The sequence below is a fragment of the Opisthocomus hoazin genome, chromosome 2 (genome assembly GCF_030867145.1).
Source record: "Opisthocomus hoazin isolate bOpiHoa1 chromosome 2, bOpiHoa1.hap1, whole genome shotgun sequence".
Classification (NCBI taxonomy): Eukaryota; Metazoa; Chordata; class Aves; order Opisthocomiformes; family Opisthocomidae; genus Opisthocomus; species Opisthocomus hoazin.
In genome coordinates, this window is record NC_134415.1 from 22,009,008 (window position 1) to 22,033,056 (window position 24,049).

At 38.7% G+C, this 24,049-nt stretch overlaps 1 protein-coding gene across 2 annotated transcripts in view; it reads right to left on the bottom strand.

The window, feature by feature from the left end:
- Window positions 1-24,049, bottom strand: part of PRKCE (protein kinase C epsilon) — a 309,016-nt gene that overhangs the window by 87,385 nt on the left and 197,582 nt on the right. For both annotated transcript variants that reach the window (XM_075412859.1, XM_075412860.1), the window contains exons 7-10: window positions 21,888-22,030; window positions 20,613-20,709; window positions 18,737-18,951; window positions 17,344-17,517 (exon numbers count right to left, since the gene is read on the bottom strand). In XM_075412859.1, coding sequence (XP_075268974.1) covers window positions 17,344-17,517; window positions 18,737-18,951; window positions 20,613-20,709; window positions 21,888-22,030 — 629 coding nt within the window. The remainder of the gene's footprint in view (window positions 1-17,343; window positions 17,518-18,736; window positions 18,952-20,612; window positions 20,710-21,887; window positions 22,031-24,049) is intronic.

Sequence of the window (24,049 nt, forward strand, 5' to 3'; positions counted from 1 at the left end):
ACTGCAGCAGTAAAACGTTACAAAACATTCCTAAAATTTATACAGTGCCATTACACTATATCTTGCTTTCATCATTATAAGCCTGATCAAAAGAAAAATAACTTTTATGAGTTCTGGATCAAATCATAATTCCAGTTACAACTTTTGTGGCTTCACTTAATTGTTCCATGCAAACAGTGATAATGGAAGTACATGAACCTCGTTTTTTAAGACATGGCTTTAAAGACAAAGCTTTCTGTACCCTTTTCTCAATATCAAGGCTGACTACAAAGAACATACAAAAGATTAAAACCATGCAAAAATAAGTACAGGTTTTGATAAGCAGTAAGGAAAAATGCAGAATCTCTATACACTCATTTCTGTTGCTTACCTGTCAAAAATCCCATCCTATGTGTGTAACACCAGCAAGTTTTAACATAGGTTCAACAGCTTTTTATACTAACAAAATAAGCAGAAACAGCCAGTGGCTTGGTGAGATTACAAGCATCAGCTATGAAAATATCAATGGTGTTTATGAACAGTGCAGTGATGGGAACTTCCTCATAGTTTGAGAAGATATGGAAAATTCCTTTCAGATTTTTTTTTTTCATAACATATGTAAAGTTAAGGCAAAATGCCTTTCCACAAATAATGCATGAATAATGCATTCTCTTTGGATAATGCAAACAGGATTGCAACTAAAAATTTTAAAAGACCACCCACAATAGGTATTTGCTGAATTTCTAAAAAAATGAGTAGTTGTATCTGCGATTGCCGACACATATTATCTCTCTCTCCCCTTTCTGGTAGATGTATTTAAGCTTGAGCTTTAACAAAAAAAATAAGCTATCTTTCTTTTCATTATAAATTAACTGATTTCACTCTGTCTATCAGAGAGAAGCATGACTGTATTTATTTTTCTAATTTCAGTTATTCTAGGCTTTAAACTTCAAGCTGAGGAGTGTTCTGTCCCTGAAGCAGCAATGGTTTTCAGTATATTGAAGAACATAATATATGAATAACTTCTTGTTCACAGTCATCAGCATCTTGAAACCAACAACTGGTGAACTGTATATTTGAAAACTGATGTCAAAGGTTCACATAATGATTTTTGAAATAGATTTAAAAAAATGTCGTAACTTCCCACATATTTATTTCACTTTTACTTTATAGCAGTTGTGTTATGTGAAACAAGGCAAGGAGAGGGCAAAGTTTTTATCCTTCTTAGTTCAGGATCAAAAACTACACTGAGGCCACCAGAACTCAACTGACAGACGAACACAGCAAGCCGGTAAAGCGAAACGATGCAATCGGTGTCCGCTAACTAACAAAAACTACAAAGAAATCTCCTATTTTAGGAGAAAAAGAACATCAGTGGGATATATTTCTGGCTTTGTAAGCCAGAAAATGTTGTACAAAATCTTGAACTCGTAGTTTACATTTGCTCCAGCAGTTTCACATTGCATTTCTACAACTATTCCCGGACTAAAACATGTTCAGGGAATATAACATGCCGTAACCTTGGCCCAGTGCAATATTTAATTCTAAGAACAAGTATATTACTAATGAAAAAATGCTTTCTGGAATTAGGAACAAAAGAGCATAGGTAAAAATTGGCACAAACGCAGCCTTTGTGATTCAGTAAGTACACCAGCAGTGATTGGAAGCTTCCCTTTCGCTACCTTGTGGCCATGCTAATCCAGCATTTCAAAGCAAACTTCAGTTGTACTGACACAATTTCCCATGTCTTTAGTTCCATAGGAGAGAGAAGGTCTTTCTGAAATTTTCCCCTACTTTCGCCTCAAGGCTTCATGAGGCTCCTTTGAAGTTTATAACCTAAGGTTTCCACGGGACAACATTTGCGTAATTCAATTGAGAGCTTTCAGGAAAGATCACAAATTGCTACTTGTTAAATTAACAGACATCTTCTATTACAGCAAAAAAGAAGGAAAAGGAAAAATAATTAAAAACCTCAGAATTTTTCATTAACAGATTATCATGTTTTTAACCTTCTAAGCATTCTACTTAAACCTTCAAATATTTTTTTTTTTGTAGTCTGTTTATCTTTCTGAGACCATCAGTAATTTGACAAAGGCGGTAACTTGCAAGCAGAACTTGTGGGTGGGACCAAAAAATTGATATAATTCTTCACTGTATCATGATAAGATCTGGGAACTTTTTTTCCATAGTTTAGATTTCTTTATTCAAGTATAACGCAGTAAATTCAGTTTGCCAAGACACAATGTTCTCTCTCTCATCTGTTACTTGAATAATGTAATTTAGGATTTGCTTCAAGAATATTTTCAAAAAGAACCCATAAACTCATATGTCCTCTAACCTCTTCAAGCAGTAGCTTCCGCATTTCCTCAAAGAATGTAAACAACTTTAAAAACAACATACTACTAATGGATAAAACATTACTTTTCTCTGGACAAAGCCAGTAAATAAACCTCCTTTCTGTCAATGCTATTTGCAGAATGATGTTAACTGTGCAATCAGATAATGGTTAACAAATTTTAATGAAGTCTGTATTGTGTATCAGATCCTGAACTTGGTGATATTTTAGGTTCTAGGGAGCTGCCTGTGGCTTCTTAGACCCAAATCATCAGCTAAATCCAGTTAAAAAGCAAAGTGAAACAATACTCAGATATTGGGTTACACATGTGGCTGAGATTACATGTTAGCCTAAGGGATATTTGAACCACTTCGAGTGTTTTATATAATAATACCACGTTGAACGGCACTGTGGAAAGCAGTTAATCTCCTCAGGCATATCACTCTGCAACAATTCTTTCCTAACTTTTCCCACAGATTCATGGCAAGTTGCCAAAAGTTCAGAGGTTTGGTGAGATTAAGCCTCTTTAAATTCAGATTCCTATCTAAAACTCCCTCATTTCTGGTCCAGAAACCTCATTAGATATGATCTTCCTGTTTCTTGCCATGCTAGAAAAGCTCTGCAAGCTTCCTTTCCTATGCTGCTGCAATACAGCAGTTGCCATTAAAGGACTTGCTGTTGAATAAGGCAGGCACGGAGGCGATGTTCATATCTGCAATGCACAAAGTGAACCTGTGGCACCATCCTGCATGAATGAGAGCTCAGCGACATGACCACTGAGTTTCTCACATCTGAATGCAACCAAAGAGGACTTTCCAGGAGTTAAATACATCACAGGACTACACTGAATTTTAAACCCCTGAAGACAGCCCCTTCTCCTGCCCAAACCTTATTTCATATTTACTCTTTAAGTGTCTAAAAATACCACAAGTGAGATTTCTTGCATGTCCAAAGAAGCTAATTAACTTCTCTTTTAGAACTTGTCCTCCTACTGTATGGGTCCATAAATGAATCCATGGGTTATACTCATCAATATATCCAACACAGCTATTCTCATTTCTGAAAAAGTTGTCTATACCCTGTCTTTTCTTTAAGGAATGCTCAGACAAATCTGCTAAAAAGTGGCTGAATTAAGTTTAAAATAACCTTTATTTCATTTCTACTTCTGAAATTCAACAAAAGAACACTGGAGACAAAATCTGAAAGAGGATGGCATCACCCTTTGGCATGCTTCTGAATTAAGTCTAATGCATTATGCATGATGCCCTTTTGGCTCTGGCATGACATTGCCAGCTGTGGTTCACAGGGAAAGCACAAGATACTGTAACATCTCTTTCTTTCAGTACCTTAGCTCTCAGTGATGGAAAATGTGACTTGAGAATTGTTTTATCAAATTTATTATGCACTATCTACCTACATTACAACATGTAATTTTTTTTTATACCTAATGTATGCATAACAAAACATTATGGAAACGCGTATCAAAACACCTGTAGGGAATCCTGGTTTTACTATCTGAGAAACCTCAGTACGCTTACTTGCTATTTCCATGGCATCAGATATGTTATTTCACTACTGTAGAAGATGATGGAGAAATTGTGAAGCTACATCAGTTTGGAGTTTTTTAATGGCATAGACACTGCTTTCAGAAATATTATTAAAAAGAAACAGTATAAATATTTATACTGCACTATAGGTCTGTCTGTTTGCAGATGTGATATTAAGAGGATTTCTCTACTCCAGGGTGGAGAGCAAAACACAATGCTCTCCAACATACACATTTCTAAATAGTTTCTCACTTTTAACACTTCCCACGAACAATATCATGTGCAAAAGCGCCACCTCATTACATGCAAAACCACCATCTTTGGCTCAGAAAATGCCCAAGTCATCGATCTCCTCATATTGTGATAGCATTCTGGAAAAACGTCATGATATGCCTCATCCTGCACCTACGTTCTTCCTGGGCATCTGCTTTGGCACTGCAAGCGACAGGATACGGGGCCAAACAAGCCATTGTCTGTCTTCTGCAGTCCTCCATGAGATCAGAGCCTGGTTTTGTCTTTTCTTCGGCCCTCTATACAAATTTGCTTTCCAAAAGAGGCCGAAAGGAATCTAGCAAGAGGTTAAAAATTCATGTTTCAAGAGAAAAATTACATGAGCACACAGAATTAATTAACTGATAAATACGTGCAAAATCCTTAGTCCATGTTTAACATTCTCTGTTCAACACGTTTTCATAACCCTTCCTGAAAATGAAGCTCTTTATAAATATCCATTGATCGGTGTAAGCACCACATGCTGATATTTTTGTTCTATATGATAAACATGAGTTACCTGAGCCAGGCTTTTTCAATACCTATTCATACATCTCTCTTCACTGTCTGGATTTCTGTGGTTCTATAAATGCAACATTGACCTTTAAAAGCATTAGTTGTATCTATTTTATTTTCCATACTTTCCTGTTTCCAGAACATGATTAATTTTTGGCAATGCATATGCTTCACACAGCTGAAAACCCTGGCAATTCACAAATATAAATAAGTCAGACAACAGGAAACACTGTCCAAAATTCTGCCATCATTTAAGCCATCCAAACCCTCTGTAATGAGTAAAGCACACAGAAAAAAAATTGCGTGTTTTATCTTCAGGGTGTAGTTTTTTCCGCAATTCAGGAAGCAGTTTTAAGGGGCAGAATTTTGTGTAATTATTTTAACATTGTGTTTCTGAAGACAGAAAAGAGAAATTAAGCACCACTACAGACTTTTCAAGAAACCACTTATCAATTAGAGTATTTGAATTTACTTATCTTGTGTGAGTCTGTGAAGCTTCTTGGAAAAACTTATTTATAGAAGCTTATGAAATGGATCCCTTTCATCCTTCTATTGGCTGAAAGGAAAGTTAAGTACCTTAAAGGACAGTTTTCCTTCTTGTGTACTTGGCAAGGTATACATACTCTGAAAGGATGAATTATAACTGGATCTTTCTTGGATGCATTAAGGACAAAATGGGGTGGCCTCTCCATGTCACAACTTAAAAATAAGTCTATGGAAATACGCAGACTTACTACTACCTGGTATTATTCCATACACAATTAAAGAAGTTAAGTTTGTAAGATAACCTTCAGAGTGCCTTCATGAACACGCAGTTCCCTTATAACATACTACCTCTAAAAGACGAAAGATTTAGTCCAGCATAGCTACTGCTATTATTTAAATTATTTAAAGTAGTGTCATCAGATGATCATTATTTTTAAGAGTCACACCATTCCAGCAAAACCTCATTAATCCTTAGAGGACCTAGTGGTCTGACCGCAACAAAGCTAACCTTACACACAGAGAGTCCCTGTGCATGGGAAAGAAACTTACAGTTACTAAATACACTGTGTGCCGCAGGAAAAGATGGATTAGTACACCCGATGAGGGAAAAGTAAAATATTTATGCTACACTGTGTAGGAAGAGAAAGACTGAGCAAATTAAGCTCAGGATTTCCCCTTGGGAAATAATTTAAAACACTGTTTTATACTAGTTTTATAATATAATAGACATATTCTGAGATCACAATATAAATAATTCATGCTTCAGTCATAATCAGAATCTACTTACTAGGAAAAGGAACATTAACTAAAACTCACAGCCCTTCAGTCTTATTTAAAGGTGACTATGCACATTTTTAGACACAGAAAGTGAAGAATGGAAAAAGAAAGTGTTTCACAGTAATTCACAGCCATTTGCTGTAAGATGAAATAGCAGAGCCCAAAACCTAGTGTTCACTGTTGTGATCTCCCAGTTGCTAACATCCTTTGCATTCCTACAAACTACTGTATTAATAAGCACAGCTAGGACTTGGAGGGAGTCTTTATTATGCAGGTTTTCTTAGTTCTGAATAATTACTTTTTAATGACCGATCAATTTACTAGGGAAGAAGAGAAAATATTAATGACGAGATACAGTTTACCTGTACAGTTTTTATAGATCTACGTTTACTGTTTCTTACTATTAGTATATACTTCTTATACAGCATTTCAGCCCAGGCGTAGCGGCACTGCAGACTCACAGGCCCACAAGTGACACACCACTCGCTCTCCTCTAGAGAGTCACTTCTCTTAACTGCTAAGTTGACATTATGCACTACCTTCCTTGTCATCTTTTTTAAGGAGATAGCCAATGCACTGAATACTTCTCAGCTTACAGAATGGCCTCAGACTCACCTTATGCGGGAACACAAAGAAGCTCTCTACATGCTTCCCCACACACAAGCATGAGACTATAGCCTGGGCATCACTACTCTTAGCTTGCACTAATTAGACAAGAGTATACCCTGCTGCCCCCCAAAAAGAATGTGTGTTTTGGCTCAAAGTACTCCCCTACAAGTGAGATAAAATGTCATAAACTGGATTCATAAACTTGGTTAAACAAGGAGCTTCTAGCGGAGATCAGGCAGAAGAGAAAGGTCCATGGCATGTGGAAAGAGGGACAGGCCACTTGGGAAGAGTACAGAAACGTAGTGAGAGCATGCAGGGATGCGACGAGGAAGGCCAAGGCTCACCTGGAATTGAAGCTGGCAAGGGATGTCAAAAACAACAAGAAGGGCTTCTTCAACTACATCAGCAGCAAAAGGAAGGCTAGGGACAACGTGGGGCCGCTGCTGAATGAGGCGGGTGTCCTGGTGACGGAGGATGCGGAGAAGGCAGAGCTACTGAATGCCTTCTTTGCTTCAGTCTTCAGTGCTAAGACTGGCCCTCAGGAATCCCAGGCCCCGGAGGTAAGAGAAGAAGCCTACAGAGAGGACGACTTTCCCTTGGTCGAGGAGGACTGTGTGAGGGATCGCTTAAGCGATCTGGATGTCCACAAATCCATGGGCCCCGACGGAATGCACCCACGAGTGCTGAGGGAGCTGGCGGATGTCATTGCTGAGCCACTCTCCATCATCTTTGAGAGGTCCTGGAGGACTGGAGAGGTGCCCGAGGACTGGAGAAAGGCCAATGTCACTCCAATCTTCAAAAAGGGCAAGAAGGAGGACCCAGGGAACTACAGGCCGGTCAGCCTCACCTCCATCCCGGGAAAGGTGATGGAGCAGCTTATCCTGGAGGCCATCATCAAGCAAGTGGAAGAAAAGAAGGTTATCAGGAGTAGTCAGCATGGATTCACCAAGGGGAAATCATGCCTGACCAATCTGATAGCTTTCTATGATGACATGACTGGCTGGGTAGACGAAGGGAGAGCTGTGGATGTTATCTACCTTGACTTCAGCAAGGCTTTCGACACAGTCTCCCATGATATCCTCCTGGGGAAGCTGAGGAAGTGTGGGCTGGATGAGTGGTCGGTGAAGTGGATAGAGAACTGGCTGAATGGCAGAACTCAGAGGGTTGTCATCAGCGGCGCTGAGTCTAGTTGGAGGCTGGTGACAAGTGGTGTCCCTCAGGGGTCAGTACTGGGCCCAGTCTTGTTTAACTTCTTCATCAACGACCTGGATGAAGAGTTAGAATGTACCCTCAGCAAGTTTGCTGACGACACCAAACTGGGAGGTGTGGTAGATACACCGGAAGGCTGTGCTGCCATTCAGCGTGACCTGGATAGGCTGGAGAGCTGGGCAGAGAGGAACCTGATGAGGTTCAACAAGGGCAAGTGCAGGGTCCTGCACCTGGGGAGGAACAACCTCATGCACCAGTACAGGCTTGGGGTGGACCTGCTGGAGAGCAGCTCTGCGGAGAGGGACCTGAGTGTCCTGGTGGACGACAGGTTAACTATGAGCCAGCAGTGTGCCCTGGCTGCCAAGAAGGCCAATGGGATCCTGGGGTGCATCAAGAAGAGTGTGGCCAGCAGGACAAGGGAGGTTCTCCTTCCCCTCTACACTACCCTGGTGAGGCCTCATCTGGAGTACTGTGTCCAGTTCTGGGCTCCCCAGTTCAAGAAGGATGAAGAGCTACTGGAGAGAGTCCAGCGGAGGGCTACAAGGATGGTGAGGGGACTGGAGCATCTCCACTACGAGGAGAGGTTGAGGGAACTGGGCTTGTTCAGCCTGAAGAAGAGAAGGCTGCGAGGGGACCTTATAAATGCCTACAAATATCTGAAGGGTGGGTGTCAGGAGGATGGGGCCAAGCTCTTTTCAGTGGTGCCCAGTGACAGGACAAGGGGTAATGGGCACAAACTGAGGCACAGGAAGTTCCGTCTGAACATGAGGAGGAACTTCTTCTCTCTGAGGGTGACGGAGCACTGGAACAGGCTGCCCAGGGAGGTTGTGGAGTCTCCTTCTCTGGAGATATTCAAGACCCGCCTGGACAAGGTCCTGTGCAGCCTGCTGTAGGTGACCCTGCTTCGGCGGGGGGGTTGGACTAGATGACCCACAGAGGTCCCTTCCAACCCCTACTATTCTGTGATTCTGTGATTCTGTGATTCCGTTAAATCTTCTCACATGCCCATTTAGAGTGCAAAAATAATCTGATGCTGTGGTTCTGAGAAGAAGATAAAGTGTAATTTAAGTTATACTCTGCTCGAGTTTGGCCCACCTCGCACATGGTATATGGTGCAGAAGAAATCTTATGCCAAAACTAAAATTATTTTGTGTGCATGCTAAAAAAAGCAATGAAAATTTTACTAAACATGCAAACCCAAATGTTTTGTAAATTCCACTTCTTTCCCATGGTGAAATTCTCGCGTGTACAATCACCATTTACTAAGCTTACTGCTGTTAACAAAAAACAAAAAAAAAGAAGTTGCATTAAAGTATCCAGATGAATTCCAAAGAGAATCATTTCCTGCATTTAGAAAAGAAGCTGCAGAAGAATCAAATTTTATACGCAGTTTCCTTTTTCCTGACTCTTCCTTTGGGGTGCGTTCATTGTTTACTTGTAAGAGCAAGACCTAGCAAACACAGTATTAAATGTTTTCCCACAATCACTTGGGCAAAACAGGCTTTCTTTAAATAGCTTTTAAAATGGTTAACTAGCATAAACAAGGCATCCTGATAGTTACCCATGTGAGCACTACATTTCCACTTGTTTTAAAGATAGGTTTTATTTTTACATATTAATTTTTGTATTGTACCCATTAGAGGCAAATTGTGAATAGTGCTTTATGGCTATAAAACACAAGAAAAAGCACAAAGGGTGCTAGGGCCAAGGACCAGTGGATTTGTGTAGGTCATGTACTCGGGTCTCTTCTGTCCAAATAGGGGATCCTACACCAGGTCTGAGGAGGGTCTTGAGACCTAGATGCAGAGGAAGGACAGAAAGGAGGGGCACAGCACACGGCTGCAGGGGGACAGATCCTGCTACAAACCAGCCAGGCACATTGCTTACAACGGCTGCTGCCACAAGGCGGATTACCCTTACCCTTCCCACTCTTCTCTCCGAAGACAAAACTAAACTAAAAGCCACAATCCAGCCTTACCCTGCAGGATTTCGCTTAAAGTAGCATTGTTCAATTATCCTGCTGGATGAGGAATAGTACTCTATTCCCACAAAAGCTGTAAAATTAAGAATGCCAGATGAGGAACCAACCAGCATGATGTTAACACAGCCACAGCGCAAGGCTTTTCCAGAGATTCTGTGGACCCAGTAAGTGATGGGTCTACTCCAGTTCTGTTCAAAGCCTGCTACCCGCTTTGCCCTGTTTAGATGACAGTATTCCTGGTCTCCTCTGATCTCTGCTAAAGCATGATGTACAAGACAGACTTGCCAGGAAAGTTACTGGAAAAGCATCTGGTAGATATTCTGAAAATTCCTCCCCTCAAACATGTCTCAGCTGGAGAAACACATTTTTCTCAAGAGAAGTGTGCAATACGTAGTTCCAGCTACTCTGTCCAAGAGATATGAAAACTGTACCTAAAAGGCCCTCAGCTCCACCTGTTATCCTAAAAGCCTCCTGTCTGCACATGATCACAGCAGGATTAAAATCCTGAAGTTGAATTTTACGCTTGGTTACACTAAGATGTTTCTAACACAGTGAACTACTGGCACAGTTAACTCTAAAACCCTAATATGCAGGCATGAGGGTCAAGGTAAATAAAGTCAGCACAAACTCCAGCTTGCCCTCACCTATTTCATGATGGCAGTTACAGTGAATTCTGGCCACAGAATCTGACTCGGGACTATTCCCAGAGTTGTTGAGGCCTCAGTTGGTTACAGCAAAGCAATCCGTGGAGCTGCAGCTGCAGCACTCACTTTTATACATGCAAACTAGGAACAAGCCCCAGCTTTGAGAGGGTGTGAAAGAGTCCTGTTCAGTTTGGGTGCTACATCACAAAACAAAAGTCTTTCCTGTCTGAAAGAGAAGCATTTAGACTCTTCTGATTGATGCTGGAGGAGTAATTTCTCCTACGAGCCCCTGATGAGCCTGGCTGCACTGATAGCCTGACTTGAAGTTTAACACTAAAATGACTATGTGAACAATGAATCTTCAGTGAGCTAACCAGGCTTTAATAATTCTTCAAGAGCAGCTAGCAATAACTGAGCAGCATAATAGCAAGTTTCCAAAACGGGGTCATCATGCTGCAAACAGGGGCTTGTGTGTGTGAGAGACAGCGATTACATTATTTAATCATCAGCTTCACCGTTCCAACTATTCTTGACCACAGTGTCTACTTTTAGACAATACAATGATCATGGTCAATGCATTCATACCGTGCAGCAGTCAACAGGAAATCTAAATTTAACATACACAGCACCCAAATTTCTGAAAAACCTTATTCTGCCAAAATTTCACATATTTACATGACTTCTTGACTGTATGAGATATGCGACATCATCAGACACCACTCTAACTTCCAGCGCTTCAGGAAATAGTCTGAAGAATGAGTCAATATCAGTTCATTTTGATTTCTTATGATATGAATTGCCTGTAGAAACCATCTGGGAATTAAAAAATAGCTACTGTTGCACATGTTCTGTGCATATATATATACAAAATAACACAGGTAAATAAAATATTTAAATTTAGTTTAACTATAAATGTGTATAAATGTATATCAAAAGATACCATAATACAAACAACTTGTTCCATGCTTACTTACCACTTTATTCTACCTTCTAACAATAGTCAACTCTTACCATTCAGATACCTTTGTCAAAAATTTTATATTTAAGTTGTACTAAAATATTTCAGCACTGAAGTAGCTAAAAATGCAGGGGCTAATTTAGTCTTTTGTGTCACACGTACAAATCTGCTGAAGCCGGGATAATAATGAACAGAATTGGCCCCTAAAAAGTTCTAATTTGACACTAATCAGTAATAAAAGGCAATGCAAACTTGTGCTAAACAGATTATACCCATATAGCAATATCTGCATAATGGCTTTAGATGCTTAGCAACAAAAGTACAAGAATACCAGATAAAATGGATTATAAGCTTTGATTAGTCCCAGATGAATGTAACAGTGGCCAGTCAGTTAGGTTAATTTGCACTGTATATCATAAATGACACTCCTCTGAGCTACTATTACAGATGACATTTACTTTTTCGTACAAATACATGTAAGAGAAATAAGACTTGCTTTTACATTACCAAAGACAGTTTTGGTCACATGCTACAGTGATTCTTCTTAAATTAACGTAGAAAACATGACTTAAAGACATCATAAGCATATGACCCTCTTTCCTTTTGCTGTTTAACGTTTTCTTACACAAATAAAACAAATCACTTTAAAAATGTAGATCCATTTTACTCCTTTTCCAATGTTCCACTTTTCCATACTGATCCTTGTACTCTGCAATAACATTGTACTACTGGAACTCCAAACCCTCCTTAGAAATATTTAAATACAAGCCATGAGTAGAAGGACTGATTACTCCTGGTTTTTACAGAGGGGTATGATGCAGAAAGAGGTTCAGAGATTTGCCAGAAATCACAGAGGAACATTGTGACAGCTGAAACTGAAACAAACCTCCCTAAATTTTTGCTTTATAAAAATCAGACTGCTAGCATCACCCAGAGTGTGCTAGATCCAGTGCAAATGTGCAGAACGGAATAGTACCTGAAGCACAGTACTCACAATCTAGGATAAACCAGCAGTAAGCCACTAGGTAGAACACAACAGTTAAGGGATCAACATAGCCATAATAGGGTCACTACAGCCTACTCCTAGATGTCCTTCAGTTCTGCCACTGTCATGTGGCTAATCTCTACCTTACAACTCTTCCTTACACAGGAAAGAAGTGAACGGCCTTGCAGGTCAGCTCCGGAGCTACACTATGAAGAGATACGCCGCTTTTAACATGCAGACAATCATTTTTATGTTTTTGTGGGTGGGATAAGTCTGCCTATTTACCTGTAGTAACTGACTTTCTCTTTCCTTTATTTAATTATTTGTGTTCTCCAATAGAAATAGCTATAATGGTGACTAAGGGTCATTTACTAGTCATGCAACTCTATCATTCAACAGGAACACTGCTCTGTACTGACAGTACTCTCTACCATGTCAGTGTGCAAAGCAATTTTGCTGAATACAATACTCTGGAGAGAGCAGGAGAATACTAGCTTCAAATTTATCGGATTTCATGAAGGTGGATAAAAAAGCAAACGGTAGATGTTAAAAGCAGTAGCTCTCTGGTCTTCCAAATTTATAATGAATTATTGTAATAAAGGTTTCACCGTCTTAAATAGTTTTAAAAGCATTTTAATTCTAAAGTATTTATTAGGATAATTCATTATAAATTATAGGGTGTACACATATATGTGTACGCATCTCATATTGTAGAGGTCTAGAAAAGTACTACGAAGAAGGTTGACAGGGGTGTAGGAGGAATAAAGTGAAGTTAGCTATACCTTTCTTTTGTAGAATCTCAACTTTCCATTAAAAAAGACTTATAATTTTCACAGTTCTGAAACTTCCAGCTGTGAATGAAGTATCACAAGTGCAAAAATGTCTGCAGAGAAAATAGCTCTAGAAATACTTAAATCCCCTTTGCCAGCCACCTGACCAAAGCAATATCAATAAAACCTGATGTTGATACTGTTCCATGGTTGATCACTGAAGCATAGTATGAGGTTGGAGGGAGGACGACACTGGAGAGGCGAACTGGGTAGCACCAGCATTATGGGCAGATACTCCTTACTGAAAACACAAGGAATCAGCACACAGAAGAAGAGAAAGAGAAGGCAGGAGGAAGAGTGAGAAAAGAAAGCAAACAGTAGTACCCCTGAAAAAAACCCAACGTTTTCTCAATAAAGGACACAACGAAGTCCTGAATAAATCAAAGATGATGATAAGCAAAGGTCAGTTATTACAAAAATGCTGTACTCTGTATGCTACGACTTGTGCAAGTTTTGCTATGGGAGTGCCAATTACAGAATGCAGTATTCTTCATTTATATCCCGCCTGGACAAGGTCCTCTACAACCTACTGTAGGTGACCCTGCTTCAGCAGGAGGGTTGGACTAGATGACCCACAGAGGTCCCTTCAAACCCCTACCATTCTGTGATTCTGTGATTCTGTGATCCCAGCTGATGACCACAAGCAAAATAGAAATCAAACCTCTGAATACATTGATAGATTCATTGCCCATATTCTGGCAAAAGGAGAAGGGAAATGCTACCGTAGTATAGCAGTGTTGAAAAATACTATCCAGCTGTGACATGGCTTTATAAGATATGCTATACTAAACCCTTGTGAGCTCCTTCCACGTAAAAATGTGCATCAGCTGAGGTCCTGCCAGTAGATTTTACATTCTTTCTAATGTGTAGGACTGGGTTGATGAGTTCACACCTCAAACTTTCACAGACAAAACATCATACATCAGCTTCACACACTTTATCCCAAGCTTTGGAACAGAACTCCACTTCCATGACTTCCAGGTCACTGCAGAAGATCGCAAAGCAATCCCTGAAGTTCAATATCTGTACATATATGTAATTCTAATATAGAATATTGATTTTTCAGGGGGATCATTTTTTGATGAGCTTAAAGCAAACCAGTTTGATCAAAGCTAGCTTTTGGATTAAGAAGGAACATGAGAAATACCAGTCCCAAGAATAGTCCTTTGAAATAAGGAAGCTAGATGGGACCGCTAAAAGTGAATTCACATATGTAGGGCTAAAACCACATTAGTGTCTAAGGTGTGCTGTTATTAGCCATTATTTGGCATGATTTCTGAATTTCAAGATAACTTTAAATATGATCCTTTACTTGTTTTGATAATAATAATATCATTTAGTAAATTATACTAATGAAAAGTCTGCTCCATGTAAAAAACAAATAATACTGAAGCATACTTACTATAAAAAGCATATTAGGCAACTTTTCTGCAGTGTCTTCACCTCATGACTGAAGGAAAACACTGCAATACACAGTCAAACTCATACATTCACATTTTTGTGGAAGAGGAACAAAGCAAGTAATCTCATTACACAAAGTCAACCTCTGAGTGCTTTGACAACGAATACTGAGTCAATCTGCCCATTAGTTCAGGGTGTATACAACAAATATGCTCTACTTAAAATGTAAAATTTAATTCCAGCATGATCACTTCGGGGACTAGTTCTGCAAAGCACAGCAGCCATGGCTCAGCACGCAATTGCAGCAGAAGTAACTAGGCACTACTGTTAAAAACATTTTAAAATCTATTATACAATAGCCTTTGTCTCAGCAGAGCTATTTTAATCACAGACCATGTTTGTTCAAGCAAGTTTTTCTACCTGTTTTTCCATTGAACCTGAGTAAATCATTCAGTACCTAATTTACTCTGTACATTTTCATTTGCTGTCATTCATAAATAACTTACAGCTTTAGCAGTTGTATTGCTTTTGCTTTTACATATGTTTTGCCGTTTTGCTTCTTTAGAAAGAGTTCTTTGCAAATTGTTCATCGGTCATGCTCAGAAAAACCCTTCAGTTTTTCAACTGTGGACTTTTAATTTGGCTGGGTAGCACTAGGTATAGTTTTGGTAGTTTGATAGGAGTCACTAGCTTATGACTTGTAACTGTAAATTATATACCTATCTGTTCCCCTGAGCTCAAGCAAAGCCACAAATGGTAGTTTCTCTCTGGTGAAGAGATGTGGGAAGAGAGAAGATAGTGACAAGAATTTCTGAATATCTTACTTTGATGAATGGCTTTGGAGAGCAGGGAGGAAGTCAGAAAGCATGATACAAAAGATTGGAGAACAGATGAAAAATACAAAAGAAATTACATCTTCAGGAAACCAGAGAAGTAGCAGGAGAACCTTCTGCCATAATTCCCTTAATGCAAAGCTGATCTTTATCAATGTTCTGCCACATGATTCACATCTGGCTGGCGATACGCTTATTTACACTTCAGGGAGCGTGGTCTACCTTAGTCCTGCAGGTCCCTCTCTGTTCACAATGTTTATCCCTCACCCTAGTACAGTCTTTTTATCACTTTCTTCATCTGAAATAATATGCCTAATTGTAGTTACAGATTTTACAATAATATATTCAAACATTTAAAGAGTATGTTCACACATAAATTCAAATGAAATGGAAGTCTGAACGCATGAAACATCCTCCGTAGACATAAACTGTATACACACCTCCCTGGGCTATTATTTTGTGTCAACTTCAAAGCATATAAAACGCTAATGCATTTTCACTGTTTTAAGAACTATATCAACATATTAAACATTCGCTATTTGCATATTTGAACACACTATAATCTTGATCCTACTAGCCATCTTCCTATGGCTTTCCCACAGCTCTATTTATCTTTCCTAACAACTTTGCTGGAAGATCTTCCAGTCACAGCTTTTCTTTAATTCTACACATATAATTATTGCAATTGCTCATTTGTGACATACATGGTTTTGGTTATAATATGTGAATATGTATGTATTTACACATGCAGACACCTGAAGTCATACACACCACTAGTAACTCCTAATTTCGTTCAATATGCTAAATCAGTTATTCATTTAATCTGCCAAACTTCTCCATTAAATTGACTCAAATACTCGACTGTCTTACTGAAAGAAAAAAACCACAGAAGTTTGACGGAAGTTGATCGATTCTCAAGTATTTTATTTAAAACCTGCATATATATTAACGTCTAAACTTACTCCCTGCAGGTCAAAACCTCATCTCATTGAAACAAATGGTGTATTTAGTTCAGCAGGCAAAAGCCCAAACCTTAGTGCTTTGAAGTAGTAAATTATCAGGCACTTCAAAAATAACAGATGCTTCTGTAACTTCGATGATACATGACTGGTATTCTATCTGCAAGACGGATTCACCTTGTGGGTTTTTTTTTGCCCATAAAGCTTTCTGGACAGTCAGGTAAAAAACTATCAGCTCAGCTGAAGGACAAGAGAGATATAAGGGATCAAAAAATGAAACCCAGAAATATTCCGTGAACACAACTGGTTTCAAGCACTTAGACTGATTGGATTCAGAAATCCTAGAGAGTTAGCTAAACCATCCAAACATTCACTTACATTTAAGCAGCAAATCCAGAACATATGCTGTGAAGAGGAATTCTGTATGAAAAATTAGCAACAAGTAACACGCCACAAGAACAGTCTCTCGTTATGAGCTCTCTCTGCCTTTCCTTCTCTCTCCTCCTCAAGCACATGGGAGGCATTAGCGCTATATGAATTTACACATGCTACACAGTATACCTATTGCCTTTCTCTTTTGAACATTTTGTATACTGTACAGCACAAGAAAACTGAAAAGATGAGTGTTCTGTCATAATCTCATTTCTGACCAGATCATTTTAGAATTTTTACTCTGCATACTGGATGTTGAAAACATTTGTACTTAATTCAACAGACGATACACCATATTAATGTACAGAAGAAACCCAGAAAATGGCACCTCAGTAGTTTTTTTATTGTTTTATGCATGCGGGTTTTAAAAAAATTTTAACTCATTTACTGCCATCTCCTGGTACTTATCAGGTAATAGTATTTACACTATTTAACAGCAGCCAGTACTCCTGTTCAGTACTACTGAAATGCCAAAAATTTCTCAGAAATATTTTTGAAATATTGCTGTACTTTTCACATTGCTGTCTTTTATTCTGGAAATAGTGAATTTTGTTCCTTGGGCACAAATTGGTGAAAGGTTCATGTAGCTTACCTTTGTCTGGAAGCAGCAGTACAGTTGTGTTAGGTATGGATGTTTCCGTGCTAATGCCAGAATTCTCTTCTCTGTCATTGTACAGTCTACATCGTCATCTTGAAGTATGACATCTTTCTTCAAGACTTTCACTGCATATACTTCATCTTTTCCTTTTAGTTCAGCTAACATTACCTAAAACAAACAGAAATTCTGTTTACATATGAACAAGAGATACCATAAATGCAGGGTTACATATGAGTTTGACTGCACTGGAAATATAAAGGCGGTTACATAGACAATATCTATTTTGTTAGTTGAGAATGCAGAAGATAAAAAATTTTTATCTCTTCATTTAAATATCTTAATGAGTGCCTATTAATGAGATCTCAAAAACTGAAAAAGGAAGGAAGTTGATATAGAACAGAATTTATTTCCCACTTTTATCTCCCACTTCTGGTAGTCAGATTTGTGTGTGATGAACTTAGTATACTATCTCACATACCATTCTGGCCACTTTAAAGTTGTTGGTTTTAACTACTACTATTGTTCAAGGTTGGAGTCCTATGCTCTGTTTAAGGTCAGTTCTGGCTCGGAGCCAGAGTAATCTTCAGAGCAGAGATTAGAAAACAGGGAGACAAAAGAACTGCCTCAGTCCTGCCCCTCTGCATCCCATATATCAAGGAAGGAAGAGTGTACTTGTGAAACAGATTCGCATTTCAGTCCTCCTCTTTGATTCCACGGTGCCCAGCACTGTGAAAAGAAAATCTGTAAGCCCTGTAAACAGAGCAAGGTCTTTTCCACCCCCATCAATCCCCTGCTATCGAAGGTATCTGGTGAGTTACATCTTTGCCTCATACACGGTATTTTGGGCAGCTACCTAAGCCTCTTGCACTCGTTGTATCTGAGTGGAAATGCTCGAGGTCTCCTTCCTCCAGCACTGAACACACCCACTGAGGAAAAATAAGCATATAAATTGTTCTGTGAAATAAACAAACTTGAACTGGGTATTATCTAGAAAGGTAATGAACTCAGAACTCCACAGCATTACTCCTGGGCAGATTTTTCCTGCTTGACCACAATTAACTATCTTGTGAACTTTATGTATGTAACTGTATGCATATCTTCATTACCAATATCCTAAAACAGTGAAACATTGACATTTTGTTTCAAAAGGCTTGATCCTAGCTAACGAAGTGAGTTAAAGCACAGAAAATGCCAGCTGATCAGGAGGCTGATATTCCTGATCTGTGGGGTAGAAGCTGCTTTACCCAATGGGTAAAGAATGGAAGGAAACCCCTGAGGTGGAAGCACTTTCTGAATGTCATTATGAATACTTTCAAAGCCGTACAATCAAAAAAAAAGCCTGCACACCAGGGAAAACCATCCAACCAACCAACCAAAAGTCACCCACCTTGCCAAAGCTGCCTTTCCCTAATACTTTTATGAAGTTGAACTCTTCAAGGCCTATTCGCTTGGTCTGGGCCTGTTTGACCTCCCCATTTTCACCATTCTCCCCAGGTTTGTTGAGCTGGTTGTCTGCTGACGTTGTAGCTGTTGCTCTGTGTTCTTCTCCCCGATTGTCGAATGATAATGCTTTCCTAATGTTGTTTTCCAGCTCTTTGATTTCTGTGGAAATATGAGAAAAGTGGTCATTTTAACCAACAACCAGAAAAACAGCCTGTGTTAGTCTGTATCAGTTTTAGGAAGGGACATTCATCATCCCTGAATGCTGTGTAGAGCATTCTGTGGTTAATAATACATATTTAGCAAACTGCTTCTCCACCTTAAACGAGACAAAACCCTGTTCTAACAGGAAGGGTGGCCTTTTAAAATTAACCTGAGAGAATGACATATCCAAACTTGAAAGATAAGTCAGAATAGTGGCCAAATAGTTGCTTTAGTGATTTTGGGTGTTCCTGTACCACAGAGAAGTACTTTGTTTTGAATACCTCTATCTTCCTGCAGCCCTTACTCATCTTCCTGCTTAAGTATTTTAGACCTGTATCTTCAAAAGTTCAAAGGACAGTTGGCCCTTGAAGTCAACATGAATGGAGCATCTTACTCAGCTCCAGCTGTTATCAGACACCCGCCAATAAAGTATTTGACCATCTCCTAGTGCTGCTTCAAGCAGCTATAGTGCAGATCTGCTAAATGGTTCTGAAGGTTTCTCCATGTTAGTCACAGTGACTCCCTGTGACTAACGGACCTTGGGGTCTGCCTCAAGCTCTTGCATAGTACTTCTCTCTGATGGCCTTGGAAGGAACAACTTTAGTGGACAACTACAGAAGTGAAATTTAAGAGAGCATTGAGATAAATGCTTTGTTCTTATTTGAAGCAAAACATCAGCTATTTAAAAAAATATTATTCACTCAAAATACTGTCTGTGAAACCAAAACATTGGCAAATTTAAAGCAGTTCTGGACTCAGAGTTTTACAGTACTTATTACCATGGAGCTTTGGAAGTCTATTCCCTAAAAATAACACTGAGAAACTTCTCAACTGTAAATACTTTTCAAAGAATTTGACACAAAAGTATCCGTCTTCCTATGTCTTGGTGTGAAGATTTTTCATTCATCAGTTCACACATGTGATGGTAGGTAAGATAACTCCTAGAATTCTGAATTTTGAAAACAACAATCAGATCAGACTCAAAAAGTGCTGCTGACATACACATTCTGTCAATCAGGCTGTTAAGCTCAATAAAATCAGGTCATATCAATGAAGATTAAAATACTTGTCTCCAAAACTATACATGAAAAAAAAATCACTGAAATGAAACATGGTTTTACAAAGCCTCTAGAGACCATACAGACAAGCTAGCATAGCCTAACTGGATAGAAGTTTTTATTATCACAAATGTTCAACACGGAATTGCACACAGGTAATTTTATCTCAAAAACTGACTAACAGAGGCTTTTCAGACAGATAAAAGCATGCTCAAGTTCTATGGTACTATTTAAAATGTTCTCACTCTTATCTTAGAATATATGACCTCCTTACATAACGGTATTTGGTTAGGCAAGGACTCATCTACTAAACTTCATATTTTAAGATGACTGTTTTATAATTTTCCCCTTAAAAGCCACTTAATTTCACAGATTTCAACAAAATGAGAAGCGGGTGTTTTAAAAAAGTTTTTATAATTCCTAAGTGCGTGCTTCATTTTCTGGTGGTAGTTACTTCATTGATTTGGTTCTACAGAGGGTGGGGCGGATAGCATTTTTACTCCTCATAAAGAAGGAAAATATGTGACAATATATACTGGAAAATCAAAGGAGATGTTCGACCTTGATCACATGGAGAAGTCGGTGCTGACTTTGACCTATCTTCTTCTGATGATGCGCTTCCAGGAACTGGTTGTTGAGTCTCTGCGCCTGCAATTAGCTAAGAACAATTCCAAAAGGGGTACTCAGCTATGAGATTCTCCCGTGTCAACAGGAAATTTAATTTAAGAGTATTAATTCACAAGTAGAAGTATGAAGGAAAGTGAAGATGTTCTACCCATATAGACTGTCACTGGCAGGACCTCAACTACACAATAGAGGGTGTCAAATCAAATGAAGACCATAATCTAAACAGAGAAAGAACCGGCAATTTAAAGAAAAAGAGGTTCTTCGGATGAAATAAACGTAATAAGCTTACCCAGTGAGTGGGAAAGTTTAGTATAGCCACCATGAGACTGTGTAGAAACCTATCTGGTAAATACATTTAACTGTAACAAGTACCAGCAAGCACTGCAAACTAACTCCTGCAGTTACAACATGACAACATCTTTTCCCAGGAAATGCAGATAAATGCATTTATTCCTGACTTTTCTATGTTTCTGTAACATTTTGAAATAGTGTACATGGGATCCAAATGTGCAATGCTCAGGAAAATGAACAGAACCAAATATCAATGTTTCAAGAAATCATGGTAAAAATTGCGTATTTTTGTAAGTGAGAGCAATGGGTCTGTTGTCACAATCATACAAACAGAGATAGAAAGTGTGGCCAAATTCTGATCCAGGATACATATTATCAATCCAGAATAACTCCATCAGCTTTGGATGTACTTGGGGTGACCTATGCTACTTATTTCTAGAAGAGCCACGTTCCTTCTATAATAGTGGTGATAATACTGGAACCGACATCTGGCAAACAGCTCCTCTTCAAGCACACTGCTCATTTATCAGCATTTACAATGTTATGGAATCAATCAGTTGTTAATCAATCAATTATCTGATTCCAATTCTAAGCCAAAGAGACATTTATGCTTTTATGAACTGTTGTGTCAGACGTCTCTCTGTCAAATCTCCTTCCTCAAAATTAATAACGGGAAATCCTTCCAGACTCTATACAGACTCTAGGTTTGCAAAACTGTAGAAGGTCAAAATAAATTTAATCTAAAAATTCAGAATAGATGATTTGCACTTACAAATCAGAAGCCAAAGTCTGAGTTCTCTAGTGACTTAAAAAAAAATCTTGTGCAAGCCAAGTAAGTGGGATTGAACCCCAACTAGTAAAGTTACAATACAGTTGTACTTAAGTCATTTGTTATGTGACACTACATAGTAAAGGTACCTTTTTCCTCCTCTGCCCGCTATTAGTGATCTTATCTGGAGTGACTCCAAGATCTGCAAGAACTTTAGCTATGCCTCTAGCATCCACTCCACAGTTTGGTGCCACATTTGTTTCACAGCGTCGATGTACATTCATCTTGCAAACTGCAATGAAACGTAAAGTAATAGAGTAAATTAAATACTACCTTGGCATGCATTTGTCCTATTTAAATAAGACCTTACTGGACCTACCAAGAGCTTGTTCAAACAAGTATAATTTCAGTAGAAAATTACTTAGCTGGATTTGCAGTGACACTTCAATGCTAATATAAAATTATTAACCTGGATATCATTCTTCTGCTAAGACAATGTTGAACAGTGTTTTCATACAGTACCCAGAACAGACACAGGAACAAATTAAAATACCCAATGATCCCATAAATTTTAAATAGAATTTGAATTAGAAGAAAGTCCTGCAGAGCTTGGATTTTAGCAGTCCACTTCTGTTCTCATACTGAGAGCACAACATTAGTTCCTCATGTATTATTGCTTCTTACTCTCTTTTACTGAAGCAGATTAACTCCTAATGCAGGCAGGCATAAAACCAATAGTGTTTTAAGTTTCAGTAGAAGTCTTTGGCACTGTTAGACACTCTCTTTCTTCAGAGAGCAACCCGTTTACTAAGCTCTTTCTCTTAAATACCACCTCCTGAAACTAGCATACTAGTAAGAGGAAAAAAAGGTTACATTGCTTCCAGGTTGTAGGAACATATACATGGAACCCAGCTCCACTGAAAATAGCACAGCGTGGATTTGTTAGGAGCACGGGACATTTTATCTTAGACTTCACTGCCCTCTCGTGGAGCAAGGCACAAAGAAAGCAAAACTGCATGTGTTATTAAATACTAGATTAGCATTCAATTATTCACTTCATTAATTTATAGAGAAAAATAATTAAAAAGTATGCATTTATAGAGCTGCCTTTCATTATATTGCTCATCAATAATGCTTTCACCATATAAGCCCTAAAGAAACAAACCACATTTGCCTCTGAGACCATACACAGGCCCTGTATCTGCAGTAGTAACCGTGCGCTTCAGAAAGCGAGTAGCAGGTGCTTCTCCTTCTCAAGTATGTTTCAGCTCACAAGAAGAACAAAAAGAAATTGCTACACACAGTACTTTCAGTGCAGGTATATTCAGTGATGAAAGCTCAGCGGCAAGTAAAATGTCTGATCTTAGCAGCAGACACTGAAGAACTGAACTGCTTGAAATAAAGCAAACTGGACAATTTTGTACAGTACGACTTTATGAGCATATTTTGTAAAAAGAAGCACGGGAATAAGCAGGGAAAAAACAGAAGAAGAATAAACCTTTGGAATACACTTTTCATGGTGTTAATAACCATACTAGGCAAGCAAGTACATCTCTGAAGAAGGGAGCAGTCTTCGGCACTTGTTAATAGGGAAAACAAGGCACGGAGAAAATATCATTTCCAGCTCAGGTGAGTTTGAGACTGCATTTTTACAGGCACTAGTTTATGAACCTGGAGAAAACAACATAGGCTCTCTGAACTACTGTTTCTATGCATCTGCCACACAGTAAATGCATACATATGAGAAGTTACATTATTTTCTACAGTTAAGAGGAAATGAACCACTACAGTACTTCAGAGAGACTATGAAAGTGAACTAATACATTCACAGATTAAGTGGAGAGATACTATAGCTCTAAAATTGAAAGACAAAAAAAACCAAAAGAGTTTTAATTAAAAAATCTTTGAACACATCTCCACTATAATTTAGATAGCATTTGAACAAAATCTTTAATAGTAGTAAAGTAACAGTATTTAGAGTCTAACAATTCATCGTTGTTCACTAGCTACAATCACAATAGAAGGCTTGAACTTCAGAACGCTCTCACTGTTTATCACTGTGCCATGAAGTAAATTTCTTCCTTCCCTTGCTGCTCAGCAATTTGTGATATGAAACATTAGGTCTGACCTTCACCTATAGCTATGTCTCATCTTACATACCGCACAGGATACACTGAATAGATTACACGTTTATACCTATATATGTGACTCCACGTTTCTGTTGTTGAAAAGTGCATGTAACATGATTTTTGTATTTATGAAGATGGACCTACCCATTCATAAAGGCGTAACAAAATGAGAATACTTGCAA